The sequence below is a fragment of the Danio rerio genome, chromosome 2, assembly GCF_049306965.1.
Source record: "Danio rerio strain Tuebingen ecotype United States chromosome 2, GRCz12tu, whole genome shotgun sequence".
NCBI lineage: Eukaryota > Metazoa > Chordata > Actinopteri > Cypriniformes > Danionidae > Danio > Danio rerio.
The window spans coordinates 54297501-54314914 of NC_133177.1; the positions used below are offsets into that span (position 1 = coordinate 54297501).

Sequence of the window (17414 nt, forward strand, 5' to 3'; positions counted from 1 at the left end):
GTCAGAACCGCTAAAAGAAGTACAAAGTAGAATCATTTAAATGATACAAACAGTGCAACACAATGCATCTTTTACAACTGTAAACACCGTTTTCTGTGTAGTGTGAGCCTTTAACACAGAACTGATTGATATTACTTAAAGTTCCCTTTTTAAAAAGTAGTCATTGCCTGTTTTATTTATGTAACAACATTTACAGTAAATTTACAGTGTCGGTGCTCAAATGTTATTGGTATTCAGCTGATGTACTTGATATAAATATTTACTTGATATATTAATTAATGCATCCTGCAAAATAAAAGTTCTATATAAATATATATTTATTCACAACAGTTCTGTCTGGTTCTCGAATCTAATTGGCTGATAGTCGTGCGATATTCTGCAGTAACAGCACTCTTCCTCTTCACCTTTGTGTATTACTCCGCCCACACAGAGTGACAGCAGATCAATAAACTCACTACAGTTTGACAAATATTGTAGCAGTTGGACAACATAATGTACTTTTGAGGCTTTGTTAGGAGAGAATGTAGCTGATTAGACTGCAACTAGAGTCACTAATTGCATCCAAGACCAGCGACGAGATGATCCCAAGGTTTCCATATCCGGGACTAGGCCATATCCTGAGCTGCTGCTGCTCTGATGGTCATGGGGAGTGAGAACATGTGTCTGATTCCAGCAACGCTCCAGGGACAGACGAGTCTTCGCTGTGGCCATCTTCCAGCTTCCACCGCGGTGACTGAAGCTCTGCACAAGACTTTTGGCCAGCGGAGAAATTAAAATGGTCGTGCCGAACTAAGTCTGGTTCTCTCAAGGTTTTTTTTTTCACTCCCATCAGGTGAAGTTTTTTTTCCCTCTTCGCTGTCGCCACTGGCTCGCATGGTTCAGGATTGGTAGAGCTACGCATCGATGAATTTGCTCTTCAGTGTTTGAACTCCCAGTAATGATTACATCACACTGAACTGAGCTAAACTGAACTGAACTGAACACTAAAAACTGACCTACACTGTTCCAGTTACTATGACCATTATGTGAAGCTGCTTTGACACAATCTACATTGTAAAAGCGCTATACAAATAAAGCTGAATTGAATTGAATTGAACTATGCAGTTTATTTATAAGGATAGTGCCTATTTTAAATATTTATAATTTTTGAGATGCAGCTCGTTGCCGGCCATTAGCCTGTCATTGAGCAGAGCAAAGAAAGTTAAGATGTCCTTGCTGCAGCTTGCAGCTTGATGACGTAGGCCAGGGGTGTCCAAACTCGCTCTTGTAGGCGGGAGTCCTGCAGATTTTATCTCCAACTTGCCTCAAGATACCTGTTAAGATGTTTCTAGAAAGCCTAGTAAGGGCTTGATTGGCTAGTCCAGGTGTGTCTGATAGGGGTTGGAACTAAACTTTACAGGACACCGGCCCTCCAGGACCGAGTTTGGACATGCCTGACGTAGGCCATCGTCAATTTTGTAGTGGACCTTGTTCTGCCCACTAAGGTAACGCCCATGCTACTGTAACGGTTGGGTTTAGGGTAGGGGGAGGTGTAGGCGATTGTCAACTATGTAGCGGACCTTGTACCGCCAACTAAGGTAGCCCCCATGCTACTGTGATGGTGGGATTTAGGGTAGGAGGAGGTTTAGACGATCATCGACTATGTAGCGGACCTGGTCAACGACATCATCAAGCTACGGGCTGCAGCGAGGACTGTCTCAAGAGGGTTGACGTTCTGCCCCAAGATGGCAACAGAGACCACATAATACATCCTTAAGGGAGGAAAAAGCGGAAAACTTCAGACTACAGCTCATCAAATCATTATAAAACAGGTAAGTGACATTCTCTAAATGACAGGTTAGTCAATCTCTTTTGTATGTTGTAGTGCTGTATTTAAAGCATAGTAACCTGCTAGTATTTGCTTTGCTTTGCCTTTTTCGGGGTTAATTATTGTGATCTGATTGCAACAGAGAACTGGGAAATCTCTGGCATGTTGTTCAGCTTTATAATCTTAAAATGTGAGCAAAATCACCTGTTTTGTCATTACTTTAGACATTATGCTAGAGAATCATTTAAATACTAGCTCTAAAGTGACATTTGTGAAGTAGCAACGGTTTAATATATGATATCATATTTATATGAAATAATAACATTTATTATGCAGGATGCAATAATCAAAGTATCATTACTAAAACATTTATTTCACATAAATATTGTTCTTATTAACTTTCTATTCACCATCAAAGCATCCTGAAATACAATCTTCAAAAATTAAACATTACAGAGCTTTAGCAGTGTACCTTAAAAAGAATTTCTCATTTAATTTTCTACACCGATATGCTGCAAAGATTTTATATGATTATATTTTTGTCAGTGTTCAGAATATTAATGTTATGTCTTGATCCTTAAATATGTGATACTTTTAGTTGCAGTAAATAAATAAACAGTGTGCAGTGCTACTGACATGTGTTTTTAATTAAGACAATGCTTTAAAATCATTTATGAAGTAGTTTGCTGTATACAGCTGTGAATAAACTGAAACCACTGACATTGAAAGTCTCACACATTATAAATTGTGTGTCTGTTCCCATGATAAAAAAAAGTCAAATAAGATATGGTGGATAAAAAAAGCACTGGCATATGAGAAATGTCTAACCTGAGTATTGATGCATCTGCAGTACCATCAGCAATAACAAATATTTGTCACCAGAAATGTAACATTAGTAACTCTGTAGTTTACTACATGTACAGAATTTTAAAGGGATGGTTCATCTGAAAATAAAAATGTTCACCATTTACTCACAATCAAGTGATTCCAAACCTATTTCCTCCATTGAACACAAAATACATTTCTGAAAAATAACCATTAGCAAGTGGGAAATAAAGAAATCAATGGCTACTGTAAAAGCGCTATATTGTAAAATCGCTATACAAATAAAGCTAGCTGGGATGTAAAATTCTTCAGAAAATATTTCTATGTTCAACAAACTCTAAAAAGTGCCTGATTGTTTAACCCAACATTGGGTCAAACATACATGCACAAACTCAAATATAAAGTGTAATTCAAATTTAATTGAAAGCAATTAAGTAAACTTTGGGGTTGTCCATAATTGACCCAATGTTGGGTAAGGTTAAAATAGCCTTGCATTTTTAGAGTGCAGGTAGACATAGATATCGCTATATACACTAGATATCGCATACAGACCCTGAGCATGCCTCAATAACGCCGCCACATTTGTACAGTGCTTCCAGGACAAAACTCATTCAACCGCACTAGCCAAGAGTAAAGCCAATCTGAAGATACTGGACTTTTTGGGCTACGTACGGGTTCAGTAATGAGCAAACAAAGAAAACAGCACAAAGGCAGAACATTTAATAAGGAAGATTTCGTTTTTTACGTTTTTGTATGTTACGAATCTTTGTGCTCAACCAGTCACATTATTAATGGTGATACAGTCACTTGACCATAAGGCAAAGTAGCACCAATTCAACCTAAATTCCAAGCTTAAGCTAGTTTTCCTGAATAAAATCAGCAAACAATGTAAATGAAATATGACAACAAGATGCTGAGGTGCTTGAAACTTGTATTATTGTCGACTAAGAGAAGTAACGACTAGTTTTTGAAGGGTGGCTGATAACATAACAGTGACTGCGCTTCAATGTGCATACTCATTCATTCATTCATTCATTTTCTTGTCAGCTTAGTCCCTTTATTAATCTGGGGTCGCCACAGCGGAATGAACCGACAAGTTATCCAGCAAGTTTTTACGCAGCGGATGCCCTTCCAGCCACAACCCATCTCTGGGAAACATCCACACATACACTCATACACTACGGACAATTTAGCCTACCCAATTCACCTGTACCGCATGTCTTTGGACTGTGGGGGAAACCGGAGTACCCGGAGGAAACCCACGTGAACGCAGGGAGAACATGCAAACTCCACACAGAAACGCCAACTGAGCCGAGGATCGAACCAGCGACCTTCTTGCTGTGAGGCGAACGTGCTACCCACTGCGCCACATGTGCATACTCCCCACCATAAATTATTGAATATTACAAATGTTTTACACCGTTTAGATCAGAAAGGTGGATATGTACATTGAGACGCAGCGATATCGATGTTTCGAAGGTCAAGTCGTTCATAATGGGGATTCATTCACAAATGAATCGCTCCCTCTGTTAGAATTAAAAGTGAAAGCAGGAGATAGGGTGTGTTTCAGGACATGGATTAGATTAAATTTAACAGGGAGGGAGGATAATACATTTTTATGCACACAAACACTCTTTGTTTTTTAATACCTGTGTGGTCAATTATCCATCAAAGTGATGTAAATGTATAACTTTCATAATTAAAAAACAAATGCATACTGAACACCGGGAAAACTCCCGATCATAGATATGTGTATATATCTGTATATATCTATGGCTGCAGATGGCCAGTCCTCGACTGCACCTTTTTTCCACATTCATTTCAAAGGAGCACTACCCTGTACTAAAATGGCGGCTCTATTGACGCATTCCTTCCAATCGACAACAGCAGCGTAAGCAACATCTAAGGTTAATATCTATGGCAAGTAGAAAGTGAGTAAATGATTCGTTTTTTAAATCCCTTTCACACTTAAGGGAATGAAGATGTAGTTTTTTAGTATATATATATTTTAAAATCATTCTTATTTCCCACAATCAAAAATACAATCAGCCGTTTCAAATGTCAATCAGGCCTTCGCCAATCAAATGAACTGCACTTCTCAATGTCTGCAACTGCATACTTCCATATGCAACAGACTTTGATCACTGTCATTTCCTCTGTTTCGAACATCTTTGACACTCCAGAACGCCAGTCGTCATCAAGCTCAAAGTTTTTAAAGATTTTATAATACTGTCTTATAATCCAGTGGCGAGTTCATACCGCCGTGATGTGTCCATTACAGACGTCACTGTGCGGATGCGCGCTCTCGTGCATCATGATCTGAGTTACAGTGACACGACGCTTTTTACACGGGCTCAGGTGTGTTTGTGTTTGCCACGTCCATAACCTGCGCTTCAGCTCAGCCTGGACCTGAAAGAGAAAGAAACCCCTACAATAAATGTATGTAAAATGTTTATATTAAGTGGAGACATTTATGATCTTCATAGCGTGTAATGTTTGCCCTCTGGCAGGTGAAGTCTAAAGCTACACGTTTCCTGGGGAGGAATCTCCAACGTTTTGGTTGTTTTTTTGTGACACTACATTAATAATTACTATTTTTACATTACTGTGAGGTGTAGTTTTAGGGTAGACATCAATAAAACACACTGTAATGGGTTATTTATTATTATTTATATATATATATATATATTTTTTTTTTTCTTCTTTTTTCCCAGGTTCTGCATGTTGCAAGGTTCCGAATTTTGCTTGCCAATCTTAAGCCAATTGTAATCTTTTGTTTTGGTTCAATTTGTAATTTTCGCAACCAGCACAGATCCTGAGGGACCAAAGTGAGTGCTCCAACTTTCCCCTACCCCCCGGTCCTTTAATAAATAATATACATGATTCTCCTTAACTTCCGGCCTGAGCTTTATCCCTTAGTAACAGCCATTCAGCACGCATGAACCTGAAGATTTAAGGCAGGGGTCACCAAACTTGTTCCTAGAGGGCCGGGTGTCCAGAAGATTTTAGCTCCAACCCTAATCAAACACACCTGAACAAGCTAATCAAGGTCTTACTAGGTATACTTGAAATATCCAGGCAGGTGTGTTGAGGCAAGTTGGAGCTAAACCCTACAGGGACACTGGCCCTTGACCGAGATTGGTGACCCCTGATTTAATGCTTTACATTTGTTCATCAGTGTCACTAACATCATCAAAACCCCCAACAATGAAAAAGAGAGACCAAAAAAACGTCTTATGGAGCAGGTAAGTTGTAGTGTCATTAAAATCAGTTACAAATAGCCTGATATAATACTTTGAAAACGTAAACAATGGCTAGTCGTAAAAGATAACGATGGAAATTAATCTAAAATGCTTAACGTAAAAAAAGCTTAACGTGACTTAATGTACCTAAACTTCAACCAGAGAAACCCCAAATTTTAGTCAAACTTTACTTGTAATTAACCCAAACTACTGTAAAAAGCTGTTAAAGTCTATTATAAATGGAAACGTAAAGTACCTCAACAATTGGGACACTTCAAAAATCGATGACATTTTACTTGTTATTAACACTAACTAAACTCAAAAGATCAAGCTCTGATTCGGTGGATGAAGTCAACAATGTCAAGTTAAGCCTTTTATTACCATTGAAGTCCACTATAAGACCCTAATGTAGTTTAACTTCACAACATCCAGAGACAATCAAATTTCTATAAAAATATACTCATGATAAACACTTTCTGCTCTTAAAAGAACAAGCTTTTATTTTAGTGTATCAAGTGAACAATATCACTTCAAGCATTCTCCCTATAGAAGTCCACTATAAGGAAACAGCTTAATGTGGGTCAAAGTACCTTAACAATGACTAGAGAAACCCAAATTTCTGTCAAACTCTACTTGTGAATAACACTAACTCTTGTCAAAAGAACGGGCCCTAACTCCATAGATAAAGTAAACAATATCACGTTAAGCGTTTTCTCCCCCATTGAAGTCCAATAAGGAAAGACTTATTGTTACTTTACAACAACCGAGACTGTGGAAACATGGCTTATTCTTTTGCTAGTAGTTAGTGCTAATCACGAGTAAAATTTGATAGAAATTTGGTTTCCCCTGCTTGCTCTTAAGGTACATTTACCCATGTTACCCACGTTTTCCTTTTAATAGACTTCAATGGGGGAGAAAATGCTTTACGTGATGTTTTTTAAGTTATGGTATTGGGACTCGTTCTTTTTTTTTTTACAGTAGTTAGGGTTAATTACAAGCAATGTTTGACAGAAAATTGTGTTTCTCTGGTTAATGTTTAGGTACATTAAGCCACGTTTAGCTTTTTTCACATTACGCATTTTAGAATGTCCCAGATACAAGTTGTCATGGCTGTTAAAATATGCAAAATAAGCATTTTTTTTTTTTTGCAAACCTTGTGATTACATGCTAATTGTCTTTTTCAGTGTGAAATTCGGCTATTGTCTCTTCCCTCACAAGGCTTTGCAGCATGATCTTTTCTTTATTTACAGATGACGCAAATACACACAGGGGAAGAATGAAAGATTCCAGGGAAATCCTTCCTGACTCGGTATGCAACTAAGCTTGCTGTAGTGGATGGGAGGGGGGGGGTGATTCAGGGGATTTAGCTAGTGATTTATCATCAAACGTAAAGTTATCGTGTAGTTTTGTATTACATGACTTTTGCCCAGATTTACACATCATTCTGGATGCTTCTGAGAGCAATTTAATGAAAATCAACCGGTCTGCACATCATGTAATGTATGATGGGCACAGTCCTTTTTTTGGGCTTCAGATTATGATTCCATCCTGATCTATTAACATTGGTAGGCTAAATGTATTCAAATTCACCAAAAATTGCAAATATATAGTTGAAGTCAGAATTATTAGCCCCCCTGTATTATTAGCGCCCCTGTTATTTTTTTTCCCAAATTTCTGTTTAATGGAGGGAAGATTCTTTCAGCACATTTCTAAGCATAATAGTTTTAATAACTCATTTCTAATAACTGATTTATTCTATATTTGCCATGAAGACAGTAAATACTATTTGACTTGATATTTTTCAAGACACTTCTATACAGCTTAAAGTAACATTTAAAGGCTTAACTAGGTTAATAAGGTGAACTAGGCAGGTTAGGGTAATGAGGCAAGTAATTGTATAACGATGGTTTGTTCTGTGCACTCGAAAAAAAAAAAATTAGCTTAAAGTGGCTAATAATTTTGTCCCAAAATTGTTTTTTAAAAAATGTAAAACTGCTTTTATTCTAGCCAAAATAAAACAAATAAGACTTCCACCAGAAGAAAAAATATTTTCAGACATACTGTGAAAATTTCCTTGCTCTGTTAAACATCATTTGGGATAATTAAAAAAAGAAAAAAAATCAAAAGGGGGCTAATAATTCTGACTTCAACTGTATTTATACACATTTTTGTTAAATGCAGATATTAGCATTAACTAACAGATTATTGTATATTTTAAAGTGTATTGTTATCGCTGGTTTCTTTAACTAACATTTGTTTAATGTTAACAAATACAATCCAGACTTCAAACTATCATTTAAGAGCGTTGGCATTAAGTTCTAGAGATTTCGGCACTAACACCTGATTTGACTACAAGTAATAATGATAATTCTAATAGTTTTGACTCTTAAAAAAATGTGCATTTGACAGAGGTTTGGTTTGAGAGTAATTGAAGCGTTTATACATTTCATTATCATAACTTGATGTTGTAGTAACATCACAGTATTACATGGCTAAACGAAGCCTATCTACTGGTTTCTATTGTATTTGTTGTGAAACAACAGTAGCCTAATGACAATAGTTAACATGATACACATGCACAACAACTGATACGACTTATCAAAAATAAATACTGCAATTATAGTCCATTACTCCTTCAATACATTAATAATATATAAACACATTAAATATCAAAACAGCGCAATTCTGACAAAATATCATGTTAAAATGTCACCACAGAGAAACTGCAAAAGGTCATGTTAGTGTAACTACAGCAAAACCAGTTAATGTTGGTGATTTTTTACTTAAATGTCTGAAACGTGCTTCTCACCTGATCTCACAGCCCTGTTTAGTGCCTAATATGAGAAATATGAAAAGGGCAAATGTGCCAAAAAGATGGAAGAATACAACATGGTGCAGTGTACTAATCATTTTTCCACTGAAACAATCTTTACCTTCATGTTATGTTGAGATTTACTGTGCTGCCGCAATGTTTAGGGTCACCGTGACCCAAGTGATGAACTGAAAAAATAACTAATATGAAAATAAACTAAAAACTAAATATGAACTAAATAAAACCTTTTTTCCCTACTTAAATGTTAATTTCCATTTATCCTGAATGGGTGTAATTAGTTACAAAACAACTAGTTACTGTAATTCAATTAGTTTTACAAAAGGTATTACTTTTGATTTTTAGGTCATTTAACTATATTAATTATATTAGTATGATGTACTTCCAACAGTTTTGGGTAAATCCATTTAGAGAAGCAGAGTAATTCTATATTTTTTGTTGTACACCGTAAAACCCAACATTATCAAATGAAATTAGTGTAGTTACCTTAAAGTTGACTGAAAGTTACTTCTACTCATTCGACAAGAGTTTTGAACTTAGTGTTGAAGGTAAAGAGTTAATTAAATACCTCATTATTTCAACTTAAATGAAGTAACTTCAAAGTACTCGTATAGATTAGTTGTTGTTGTTTTTTACTCAAATGGTTTGTTGCAATCGGTTTCATCAAACGATTTAAGTTGCCTTAACTTATTGGGTTTTACAGAACTCAGTTGGTTTGAGTTCTCTTCATTTATTGGGTTTTACTGTGCTCAGATTGCTTCATTTACTCACATGGATTAAGTTCACAGTACTCATTAGGAGTAGTCTTTGAACTTAAATGGTTTGTTGCAATCACTTTCCTCAAATGTTTTGAGTTACCTTAACCTTTTGGCTTTTACAGTGTACAAATATATTTAGCAGAAAAATGATATTTCTCAACTACAGAAGGTTTCATTTATCAAAACAATTGAACAATAAATTCAGAACAAGATGAATCACAATATATGGCAATTTTAAAATATGGTGTCATTAATTTGAAATGTTTTTTATACATAATTTTTAACATTTAGTATTTTTTTTTTAAATAAAACTAAAATTTAACTCTGATTTAAAGACTTATGTTTATTTTCTGTTGTCTATATATGCATTGAGGTATGGACTTTTAGTAGTATTGAGTCAAGTAATAAATTCCTTATTCAATAATTAAGTTACTGTTCAGACAATATGATTATAGAAGTAATTTAAATACAATTTTAATGATGTAATTAGTAATTATTTACTTTTTTTATGTGACTTACCCAACACTGATGCTGAGCTTATAAAAAACAAATAAAATACCAAAGATGTGTATCATTAATCGTTACATCAAACAAATTAAGACTGTGTATTATAGAAAAAGTACCTGAATACAATATAAATAGTATAACATCTTAATTTAAAGAAAAAAGAATTGTGAAAAATATATAACTCCAATTGTTCTATATGTTATTCAACAAGCTGACTCCAAGCAGTCATGGCATACAGGGCATTAGAAACATTATTATGAATTTAAAAAATAATAATGATACATAATTTTTTTTTCTCTACTTAAACGAGTAAAAGTCTAAAATGAAGGTCTAGAAGCTAAAAAGAAGGTTATTAGTCCATGCGGTGAAATCAGTTATCAGTGTAGAGCCCTAAAAACCTTAAGGTGTAAGCTTTTTTTTACTATACATTCTAAAAGTGTAATATACCTTAGTTTTGTGCAATACTGATCTCATACAATTGATGGTATGGATATTCTTTAGATCCATCAAATCACGCAGCTTGTTCAGGTGTGTTATTGCTTTTCTAAGAGAACAGATTTTTGGATTTTCACCCAGTGGGAAAAACACCTTCAGTAAACGAAGAGGTTTGAGTTTTGACATCTTTCTTATATGATCTGAACCAGTTGTCAGCTACCTAGCAACCATAAAGGACTCCCCTAGCAACCACATGAAAATATAAAAACATTCAGGCAACAGCATATCGGTTTAGAAAAAAACGAAATATGCAGTGCAGAACATTTACATTACAGAAATACTTACTTCTCCATTTAGGAAACAGTACAGAAGTGCCACCACAAAGCCCTGAAATAAAAAATATAAAAACTCTCAAGGATGATGTCAGACCTTTCCAACAACATGCAAGCTGTGAACTAATACCCTGCTCACACTGTGGGATTTCAGTAGGGGTGTCACGATTTCGATTTTTAATCAAAATCGATCGAAATTTATGCTCAATTTCGATTATCGAATCAAAAAATAGAGTCGTCGATGCTGCCATGCCCCCATGTCACGTCAGCTTGGCTTGCCAAGCGGGAAAAAAACAGGCTTGTTGAAGTGCTTGTTAAACTGCAGAAGCAGGAGACCCGTCGACAGAGCTTAAACCCTCTCCTCTTCTAATGAAGTTCATCGGTGTGGAAGCATTTTGGATTTCCAGTGAGTTATGTTGACAACGTTCGTGCTGTCGACAAAAAAACACAGTTTTGCAAGCTCTGCTATGTACGTATTGGTGGTTCGTCTGATAGACAACACCGGCATCGCGATCCTACGCCCGCCCCCGTTGCAAATCCGCTCGCGAAAAGTACACACTCAGGCCCTGTTTACACTGTCTTTGTTTTTAAATGGCATTTTAGAACGACAACGATTTGACATCCACAGTGGCGTGTAGCATTTCTGAGCAGCCCTCCTTCCTCTCTACCTCTGAAAACGCACATCACGTGACCACACAGACACAGACGCACACACAGCCATGCGCTCGAGACAGCAGGTCCAGGCAGTCAGAGGACTGCTTCAATCTTTCACTCACTTGAATTTAGTCATTTTAGCGAACACTTCAGATACTGTTGGCTGGTTCCTGTTGGTTGTGCGTCTTTTTTAACGACGCCATTATAACGACACAGATCACTGCCTATTCACGAGTCCCGCAGAAAAAGTGATTGACAGGTGGTAATTATGTGTGTATCTTGCCTTTATTCATTTACTGTATGATTTGTTTATGGGTAAAACAAAGACCATCCAGGTCAGGTAGTTTAAACGGTAGGCTACAAATAATGAATCGGTCATTAATTAATTATTTTTTCATAATCGAAAATCGAATCGAATCGTGCCTTTAGAATCGAAAATGTAATCGAATCGAGGATTTGGAGGATCGTGACACCCTTAGATTTCAGCCACCATTTGTTCGTCTAAGACAAATTTGGGAAATCCAAAAAGATTCCTAAAGTCCTAGGATAAAATTTGTGATCTTTGTTCATTGGTTTGACATGTTCACCAACAATGCAATCATATCAAGGTTTCTGCAGGTGTCATCAAGTCAAATTTAAGCCTTTTTGGGACCTAACAATAAGGTGTTTCTCTTCCGTTCCCAGATCTTTGATGGACTTACGAGTGAGAACACTCACTGTTTAAAATAGATGAGGTTGAAAGAATGCCTTTAGATTAGCAGATGGTTCTTGATGACTCACTACCTTTCCCATGCTACAGTAAGTGAATTATCACTCCAAAGTCATCATTTAAATACTTAACTTCAGGAACTCTCCTTTCTACGATAATTAAGCTCTTTGTTAAGAAATGAGCATAGAACGTAATTGTGAAAAGACACAGAAGTTTTATTAAGGCAGACTTAGTTTCTTACAAGGCTTTTTCAGACAATGTGCAGACACCTTGCATATTTCCCCTCTAATGAAGTTTTGGCAGGGTCAGGAAATTTCAGACACTTTCTTACATTGTGATTCAGAGTCAAACCAAGAACAAATAGATGAATTACCATGTTAGTAAACATTCAGGATGTACGCGCAGGGAGGTTGCAAAAAAAAACGTGAGCGCTAGCTTTTAAAGCGAGGGAATGACATCCGATGCGGTACAGAGTTTATTTTTTTCTTAGAAATAAGTTACATTGATTACATATTATATATATTATTTACCTAATGCTTTCAGCATATTATAACAGCTTGTCACCCAGTGATAGGCACAGTGAGTCGGCAAAATTAACGTTAAAGTGAGCTGACACGTACGTTTGCGATAACACCCTTCAAATAGATACGAAAATGACGAAATGACCAAGCATCCAGCCCCAAATATACAACTCTCATGAAACTCCAAGTGATTTTACAAGAGAGAAGTTAAAGGCCTACAAGTCTTTAGATGCCAACAATGTTGTTCTGTGTGGTCATGTGCAAGAAATAATGTTCCATGATTGCCAGATTGAAAACTTTGTAGTGCTAAAAAACGAGGTTCTGCCTAGCCAAAGACAAGGAAAGAAGACGAAACTGACAAGGCCTGGGTAATCACCAACAAGCAAAACAACTGCATTCTGACAGCGAACTCCACCTGTACGGCAGAGTGTGTGAACCTACATTTTTACATTTCATTCTTAGCATTCAGTGTCCGCAGTTTAATTCACCATATTTAACTGTTTTTGCTAAAATTATTGCTGCAATCAAAAATAAGTAATGAGTATGATTCAGCATAGCGTCAACTTACCTGATATAAAATGAGCATTTTTAAATAAGTCTCACTTCATTCAGCTTTCTTTTAGCCAAAGACGTCTGCAGTTGGCGTTAAAAGCAGTGTGGTGTACGGTAAAAGTTTTTTCGAAGACTTTTTTCGAATTTGGCATCCTACCACACAACACGACATGTTTGCTATTGCAACCGGACGCTTTTTACAACCGGGAACGTGTGACGTAGGTTGGTAATTCCTCTGTAGGAGCTACTCTACATTGAAAGTCTTTACATGTTTTATATTTGCATTTATTTTCTATTGTATTTATATTTCTCCAAAATGTAGATTCTTGTTGCTATTATTGTTGTTATTATTATAATGTCACGAGTGTTTATGTAAGCATTTCACTGCATACCACACTGTGTATGTGACAAATAAAATAAGATTTTAATTTGATCGCTATATCTGATGGCGTTATCTGCAGGGAAATGTCAAAATAATTTTTGCACTTCTTGGTTTTATTATTGAGGTGTAATGTATGCAGAATCTTTGCTATAGATTGTTTATGTTTGCTGTGAGGAATCCAGAATGTGGGATTGTGAAAGTGTCATGCATGGATGACATCGAACTCTGGATAAGTTTTCTTCCATGTTTGGCACGTCATCATTGTCATTCAGTCTGATTTTATGATAGCTGAAAAAGTGTAACATGGGAGCCATGTTTGTGCAGTCTGACTGTGGCGAGGAGGCGTGGCCGAGAGCAGTTGGAACGGAGTGAGGCCACCGCGTAAGCAGATACACCTGCGGTGCGAACCTGCTTCGGATCCCACGGAAGGAGCTCTGGACGATAAAAGGAGGAACGATGGCAGAGGAACCCGAGAGAGGACCGGGCCCGGACATATTTTACTTTTGCTTTCAGTTTGACGGCATTCTCCGTGAGGAGCTGCCGTCCGTTTGTTTTGGTTTAGACGGCAGCCTCCGTGAGGAGCTGCCGTCACTGTTATTAATAAATCATTTTAAAACTGCATCGGTTCTCCGCCTCTTTCTTCCCGACGGCCAAAGGGCCGTCGACTTCATTACACTGACATGCTACAATCGTTTAAGATTAATTGCTTAGGAAAAACCGCACAGTGTGAGTTGGTGTTCTCTTAATTTGTCCAACCTTGTCAGATTGTCCTACCTTCCATTTAAAAAGTAGGTAGCACATGTTGATGACGCAATATGCTACCCATCAGATTTTGCTACCTGTGTAAATTTTAATGTGGAGTAGTGTGATATGAAGCTGTAATATTGCCCTAACCTACCTAATCCCTAACCCCAACCCCTCAGAACCATTCAAATACAGTGTTGGTAGCATAATCTGATGGGTTGGATGAAATGTCAGGGCACCAGGCTTAAATGATCATAATTAATAATAAAAGTGCTTTGAAATGTTTGACATAATCTCAACTGAAACATAAAGACAGGGTGGGACATAGAGTAGCTCCTCCTCTTCAAAAACAGCCAATAGTGTTTAGTTTTATCACAGCTCTGCCAGTGAGAGCGGTTGAGCTCAAGCGCATCAAATGAAAAGCAAATGAGAAGTGCCTTGAAGGGGGCGAGGCATTTCAGATACTAGAGAGCAGCTGATTGGTCAGAAGATTTGATGAGAAACTAAAATATGAGGTGACGTCAAAAATAAATCGTTGATCCATTTAGGCGGAAGTGACGAACTGCAAGCTTTTGATGTGTATATCAGGTTTATATCTTCTAAATGCTCATTTGTTCACTGTTTTGTAGCATACTAGCTTAAAGATATCCTTAATACTAACTTCGAGAGTTCACACTTAGCTCATGATTGATTAAAAAGCTTGTTTGGCAAGCTGTCCCGGGAGAGAGCCCTGAGCTCATGATCCTTGAGCCAGGGGCTCCCTCCCGTTGCAAGGGGGGAGGGGAGTTTGAGCTCAGGTAGATCTCAAGAACTCCCCTGCTGTAGTAACCAATGAACAGCAAGAGATTGCTCTTGGAGATAACTATATAATAGGTGCATGTCTATGGTGCCTATTTGGATTAGTCAATTAACTTAATTTGCATGTTTTTGGAGGGTGGGAGGAAACCGGAGAACCCGGAGGAAACCCACGTGAGCACGGGGAGAAAATGCAAACTCCACACAGAAATGTCTGCTGGTTTGGTAAAGCCTGGAACCAGAGACATTCTTGCTGTGAGGCAATAGTGCTACGCACTGGGCCACCGTGTCACCCATCTAGGAAGGAGGAGGAGTAGGGGTGGAAGGGGGGACTCTTCAAAACGAAGATAGCAGTGGAATGACATCCCAGGGTATTTATAGTAGTTTAGGTGTCGTCTGATTGTAACATTGTGAATTGGATAATGCAGATCCAGCCGCTAGCAGTCATAAGCACGTGATCCTCTCGAAATGAGTTTATAAATAAACTTCACATAGTGATACTAACATCCTAAAAGCGTTATTTTAATTCCACAAGACCTTTAAGCTGCCGCCTCTTAATAAATGAACTGTTCTGTACCTGGAAGGAGCCCAGGCCGAGCTCGATGTAAAAGCGGATTATTTCTCCAGTGTTTTCTGGCAGGAAGGCGAACAGAGTGTAGTGCATCCCGAACAGAGGAATCAGAAACAGTGTGGACTTGGCCAGTCTCCTGTAAGATTACCAAAACATAATCAATCAATATTCGTGACTTCAAACAGACAATACAGAGCAGAGCTACTAGACATACTGTACAGTATTTGTGACACAAAACCTGTGAGATTATTTGGAAACTGAAATTGATGCATCATGTAAAAGTTTAAAAATAAATTAGCTTTCCATTAATGTGTATATATAGGACAATATTTAACAAGATTAATGCATCTAGAATCTGACGGTTCAAAAAATCACAATTCTGAGAAAATCACTGTTAAAATTGTCCAAAGTTCTTACCAATGTATATTTTTAATAATTAAAAGATGGGTTTTGAGATATTTACAATAGGAAATTTATCAAATATATTCATCGAACATAATCTTTGCTTAATATTCTAATGATTTTAGGCATAAAAAGTGATATTTTTAAACATAAAACTAGTTTTGTGGTCCATGATCCAGGGTCACATATGTGTGCATCACCTTTAACAGATTTACATAAAAAATAATACATAAAAATACATATTTTGTAGCATGCAATGAATTAAAATAAAGTTCAAAGCAATAAAAAGATGTCAGATTTTTGTGACATTTCAACAATTAAAGGATTATTTAATTTCTAATTATTTCTAATAACTGATTTATTTTATCTTTGTCATGATGACAGTAAATAATATTTGACTAAATATTTTTCAAGACACTTCTATAAAGCTTAAAGTAACATCTAAAGACTTAACTAGGGTAATTAGGTTAACTAGGCAGGTTAGGGTAAGTTGGTTAGACTATCGGGAAAAAAATAAAGCTTAAAGGGGCTAATAATTTTGTACTTAAAATGGTGTTTAAAAAAATTAAAAAGGCGACACGGTGGCTCAGTGGTTAGCAAGTATGCTATGGCTCACGCTTATTGACAGTGGAAGATGATTTACGGATAGTCGTGTCAGGAATCCGACCACAGATTAGCATGTTGTCCTCACAGAAAAAGGCTCAGCCATCACACTGAATCAGGTAAGCTGTATATTTGTTTCAATGTAGTTAATTCTATCCACTTGAAAACGCAGCAAGTAATATGTGAATGCTGTTTGCACATGCATTATAATTTTGTCTAGAGCAGGGGTTTTGTCTAGAGCAAACTCAATTCCTGTAGGGCCGAAGCCCTGCACAGTTTAGTTCCAACCCTTCTCCAACACACTTACCTATAGGTTTTAAACAAGCCTGAAGGACTCAATTAGTTTGATCAGGTGTGTTAAATCAGGGTTGGAACTAAACTGTGCAGAGCTGCGGCCCTTTTGGAACTGAGCTTGACATCTGTGGTCTAGAGGGAGGGGTGCCTGGTGGCGTAGGGGTCCTACAAGTTTGAAAACCCCTGTGTTAGCTGACCAATCAGAGCACAATCAGAGAGAAAGTGCAGGCTTTCGGATGAACTAGGAAATATGATAGTCGTTTTCAGATTAGCTCCCTGCTGTAAAATCCAGCTTAAAATCAGCCTAGGCTGGTTGGCTGGTTTTAGCTGGTCGACCAGGCTGGTTTTAGAGGGGTTTTGGCCACTTCCAGGCTGGTTTCCAGCCATTTCCAGCCTGGTCTTAGCTGGTCAGGCTGGGAGATGACCAGCTAAAACCAGCTTGACCAGCCTA

The 17414-nt window shown here is 37.2% G+C and overlaps 1 protein-coding gene across 4 annotated transcripts in view; it reads right to left on the reverse strand.

Moving 5' to 3' along the window:
* Positions 1–4631: 4631 nt before the first annotated feature.
* ghrhra (growth hormone releasing hormone receptor a) overlaps positions 4632–17414 on the reverse strand; it is a 53621-nt gene continuing 40838 nt past the window's right edge. For all 4 annotated transcript variants that reach the window (NM_001131052.1, XM_073916758.1, XM_073916762.1 and 1 more), the window contains 3 exon segments: positions 4632–5041; positions 10750–10791; positions 15671–15800. In NM_001131052.1, coding sequence (NP_001124524.1) covers positions 4886–5041; positions 10750–10791; positions 15671–15800 — 328 coding nt within the window. In that variant the 3' untranslated portion in view covers positions 4632–4885.